At 39.8% G+C, this 5,350-nt stretch overlaps 1 protein-coding gene across 1 annotated transcript; it reads left to right on the top strand.

The window, feature by feature from the left end:
* Window positions 1-2,228: 2,228 nt before the first annotated feature.
* Window positions 2,229-4,893, top strand: LOC146362542 (uncharacterized). The gene is given in 6 exon segments (XM_084920164.1): window positions 2,229-2,301; window positions 2,433-2,548; window positions 3,241-3,277; window positions 3,756-3,964; window positions 4,121-4,298; window positions 4,757-4,893. Coding segments are annotated over 6 exon segments (750 nt in total).
* The last annotated feature ends 457 nt before the right edge of the window (window positions 4,894-5,350 follow it).

Here is a 5,350-nt window from a genome sequence, read left to right on the forward strand (position 1 = left end):
TTATGGCACCGGTTCTGTCATAAACGGTAGTAACCAGACCGAAAAGCAGCGCAAATTTCGGTGCTTTATTTCGGTGCTTTTTTTCCCTGAGATGTCACACACTTATTTAAATTTTAGCCAATCATTTTACCTTTCCAATGATAGTAGGCGGGCCCAGGTACGTACGTTCTTTTAGAGAAGAGCTACAGATTAAAAATGCCCAAGGCGAAGTGGTCAAAAGTCTGGCTGTACTTCACAGCAAAAGATGCAAACTCAGCAGCCTGCAACAAGTGCTTTAAGGTGATACTGTGCAAAGGAGGTAACACCTCGACTCTGATGAAACACCTGGCGAAGCATAGCGTTTTTTTAAAAGCCGAGAAATGCACCGTATTTGATAGCTTGCTGCAAGAGCTCACACCGAGCACATCTACTGCGGGTGTGGTGCCTGTTATCGACCCAGAGTTAGCAACATCCCCCAAGAGCCCGAAGATTACAGTCCTAGCCCTGCCAGTGTAGCAGAAATGATGACGGATGATGATGGCAGTAACAGCCGTTCTTCTCTGGGTGAGTCGCTTAATGTTGTTCGTGTGTAATTTACGTTGAGTAGGCTAACCACGTTATTACATTAATGCATATAAGGTGAACTAGCAAACACCGTCGTAGTTACATGCAGCTGTCTTCTTGTTTGATGGCAGATACTCCCTTCACCCTGGCCAAAAAGGCTAAAATGACCAAAGAAAAAGTGGGAAACAGCTAAACATGAGAGGTTTTTGGATAAAGTTTGTGTTTTTTTCCATTGTTTAAGCACTGCTTCCAGCCAAGAGTGATACCATAAATCCCCTATAGCTGCAGAAAAGGCTAACATTGTTATCTTTTTACAAAAAAAAACAGCTAAACATGAGAGGTTTTTACACAAAGTTTGTGTTCTCCATTCTTTAAGCACTGGTTCGAGCACCGTTTAAGCACCGGCACCGTTTCAAAAGTACAGGTTTGGTACTGGTATCGGATAAAACCTAAACGATACCCATCCCTAGGTAAGAATGAATGAATTTTCTTCTATTCGTTATTTCCACTGTTGCATTTGAATAACAGTAAAAAAAACTCGTTAATGTTCAGTTTCGGACAAAATGGGAGCCCGAAATTGTGTCTACTTTCATCTTACGATCCGGCAACAAATAAATTGCACTGCAAACAAAGTCTATCAACAAAGAAAACATTTTCGTTTCATACTTTTCCGTTATATTCCCTTACAAAGCTAGCCTAACGCTTCAAGGGTTCCTTTGTTCTTGCCGTCGCCTCGGCGCTTGACCCAGACTTTCGCTCTGTAGTTGCTTTTTAGCATAGTACTACAAAAATTTGTAAATCTGTGATATATGATTGATAAACGTAAAGGTAACTGTATAAATGTGTTCAATGACTTTGTTACTTTTAATGATTGGAGAGCACCCGCTTCAATTCGCACTCAATTCAAACTTTACGTTGCACGCTCACCTAACTTTACGTTGCACGCTCACCTACCTTGCGTTTGCACCTTTTGTCCACACGTAAGCTGCGTTTTCGTTAACTGAAAACTGATATTTTCGAAAACTCAGTTTTAGCATTTACGTGTGGACGAGGAAAACGGAGTTGCCTATATACATTTTAAGCTATTATTTATTATTTAGTTCAGTCAATAGATCAAGTTTTGTAGTGACTATGAAATATATTGTAATTATCTGCTTCCTGTTTATCCTAAACAGGGCAAAAATGACTCCAAGTTAAAAAAAAAGATAAAAATGAAAGTCTGGTGCATTGTGCAGTTCAGCACTGGTGGTACAGAAATAGTCCCTAGTTCATGGATAAATGGGGAGAAATTGTCATGGCCTCCATATCCTCCGCGAGACACATTCAGGATCCACACCGCAGTAAAGAGGAGAGTTCATCCTGGTGCAACATTCACAAACATATCTTTGATTGTTAAGAATTTATGATCTTGTTTTTTGTACATATCTGTGATGCTTGCATACTGCAATATCGCCACATAATATAGTCCAAAAAGTGGAAGTTTGTAAACTTTTTAAAAATGCAAAGCCGTGTACACTTGTGCACTTCAAAAATCCCTTGTATACTGTACCTTCTTGCACATCTCCGTTTCCTGTGTGTGTTGTTATAAATCAAACTGTAACTTTAGGAAAAAATATGCCAAAAGCACATTTATAATTATTTTTGACCGTTTTTAACTTCTTTCCTTTAGACCAAATCCCCTGTACATGTATACTGACTCAGAGGATGAGCAGCCCACAAAAAAACGGTTTCCCCAGGCCCCTCGAGTGACAATACCAGGTAATAAAATACTGCCTACTGTCTGTGTACATATCTGTGTGTGACACAAGGAAACTTTTTTGACAAGTTGTCTGTATTCTTAAATACTTACAAAAATTTTCTTTTTCTAAACAGCCCTCACCACTCCGCAGTGTTCCCCTCAGCCCGCAGGCATCATAATGCCCCGCCCAGCTTCCGGCACCTTTCGCCACTCCGGCAGAACACACAAAACGACACAGCTTTGCGATCTCCCCAGCATTAGTGATGTGCGATACCACTGATTTGCTTTCCGATCCGATACCAAGTAAAATTCAGGGTGGTATCGGCGATACTGATCCGATACCGATACTTTGTACAAAAACATTTTTTTTACTGTATCTTTTATTGTATCTCAAATTATAACTTGAGAAGTTGTGTGCCATTTGAGCATGTTGCCTGCCTGCAGCACTAAAGGACTCCTCGAGAGACGTCTGTCTCGCCCTAGCAGCACCTGTCCCTCTCCTCGTCTTCAGTTCGCCTCAACATACGCTCGTCATATTCTGTGATATGATTTACTCTGAGGTGTTTGACGAGGTAAATGGTGTTGCCACAACACATCACTTTCTTGCCACATGTATCACAAACCGCATCTTGGCTGTTTGTGGAGGTAAAATACATCCGCACATTACTCCATTTACGCCCAGCCATTGTTGTGAGTGCGCACGCCAAGGGGCTGCGACACATTTATACAGCCATATTTCGCACATGACTATTAATGGCGGAAGAGGAAGTAGTTCCTTCCAATGTAGACAATCCAAATGATATAGTTTCTTTCCACTCTGTTCCTGTTAATGATAAACTACAAATTTACCCTACATTACTAAAATATCGATATTTTAATGTGAGAATCGATTCTAGAACATAAATGACTGGTATCGGAGGAATCGATATTTCAGTATCGATCCGCACATCACTACCCAGCATGCAGAGTCTGATGTCGAGGCCTTCCCTATAGATGGTATGCTTTTAAAATTGTTTTAAAGCTGAATCACAATGTCATTGTACTCTTACCTTCAAAACACCAATTCATACTCCTGAGTGTCATCTTGTTGTGATTTTTTTTTTCTGTAGATTCCAGAGACTCTGTGAGGCCACTATTGCAAGGCAAGTTCGAAAATCTTGGAATTTCAGATTTTACATGGTATAAATGGTAAATGGCCTATATTTGTACAGCGCTTTAACTAGTCCCTAAGGACCCCAAAGCGCTTTACACATTTAGTCATCCACCCATTCACACACAATTCACACACTGGTGATGGCAAGCTACATATACAAATATCAAATATATGTGACAGGCAAAAACTAGCAAACACTTTTAGCAGTTAGAACAACTTATACTTGATTGCAGAATGTTACACCATCACTTATGGATATATTAGTTTTTCACCTCTCACTGCTTAAGCCATTAATCTTTCTAGAATTGTTCTTTGAAACAGATGCAACCTCACAAAAGATGTTAACTATGCTGTCTGACCGGACCAGAGCAGTTAACGAACTCCGTGTAGAGGTCAGAGCCATCCGCCATCCCTGCTGCAATGAATCGGTAGATGCTGGGGTACTGCCACTGGATTTGCCCTTGCACAACATTGAGGAGCTAAACAATGCAGAGGCAGCTCTTCAATCACAAGAGGCAAATAAGGCAATGGTAAGTATATAAAGGTTATGTACACTTTGTAACTATAAAGTGTAATAGCTGTCAGATGTGATTTAAATACATAACGACAGCATGTTGATTATATACACAAGCACTTGCATACACATTTAAGACACACTAATTCCATCTCTTAAAATGTGTCTATAGGTGAGACGCTTTGCCTTGATTGGAGGGACCACACTGGAGGTGCGAGTCCACCGTGTAATGGCTTATGCCATTACAAACGAGCTGGCCTCTGTACTCAACTGGGCAGGGAAAAAAACCAAGGACCAGACAAAGCAAAAAAGGGCATTTAAAGATACAGCACTGTGCAGATGCATATTTGGTAAGTTTTACCATTTATTGTAGTTTTATGAGCCTAAAGTGAACAATAAAGGGATCAATTCATCTGCTGGGTGTGTTTCACATTTCCTATGTCCGGTTTTTGCTATATTACTTTGTCTTTCTTAATAACAAGACTCTCATGTCCGGTTAATCTGGAGATGGAGTCTTTGGTCTTCAGCTTGTTTAGTCCTCGGGTTGTACAGTTTGTACAGCCCGAGGACCCCATGTTTATTTTGTTTTAAAGGATACACGGCACACCATGCTAAGACTTATCACTTTTTCCGCTCATAGCTCTTTGGGAATCAAATGCGGCAGTTTGCAGATTTACGCCTGGTGACTTTCATGTTTATCAGCCTAGGAGTTTACATACTTTCTCCCCGCTGAAGACAGTTAACAAGAGCTTATTCATGTGCTCTAATTCACTTTTTTTGTTTGTGTGTGTGTGTATTTTTGTCCTAGATGGCCTGACGCAGCAGTTAGGGGCGAACTCTAAGTCAGAGTTTGTCTTTGCACAAGCAGTCCAGAAATGGCTCCGATACGCCCCAAATCGTATGGGTGGCGCAGGACGCACATCATCCATCCCCATCCCAGAGTAAAAATTACAAACTTATGTGAAACATAGAAATGTAAATAGGAAACTGTCTTTTAATAAAGCATTTAGCAAACGAAACATGTCTATTGACCTTTTTTTGTTTAGTTTTTTTTTCTCTGTTACATCACATGCAATGCTTTCTTATTTTAGGATATTAATATTGACATGATACATTGTGAGACATTTTTTTTAAAAAGGGTGTCCAATTTGAGGAATAAGTACAATTATGTGTTTAGGTGGTTTAAGTATTGATGGAAACATGCAGTAGTTTAATATTGGTTAAAATACCTATAAAGAAAGGTAGATTTCCAGTCATGATTTTACAGTTGTTTTAATAAAAAGCAACTGCGAAAGAGGTGGAAAATCAACACCATAGCTCAACAGTGTTTCAATATCAGAATCTGACATTGTTTCAATGTCAACAGTATTAGAAAATATAACGCCGAATCAATGTCAGGTTT

This window comes from Perissodus microlepis, chromosome 22 (genome assembly GCF_051167445.1).
Source record: "Perissodus microlepis isolate ML-2025 ecotype Zambia chromosome 22, ASM5116744v1, whole genome shotgun sequence".
Taxonomy (NCBI): Eukaryota; Metazoa; Chordata; class Actinopteri; order Cichliformes; family Cichlidae; genus Perissodus; species Perissodus microlepis.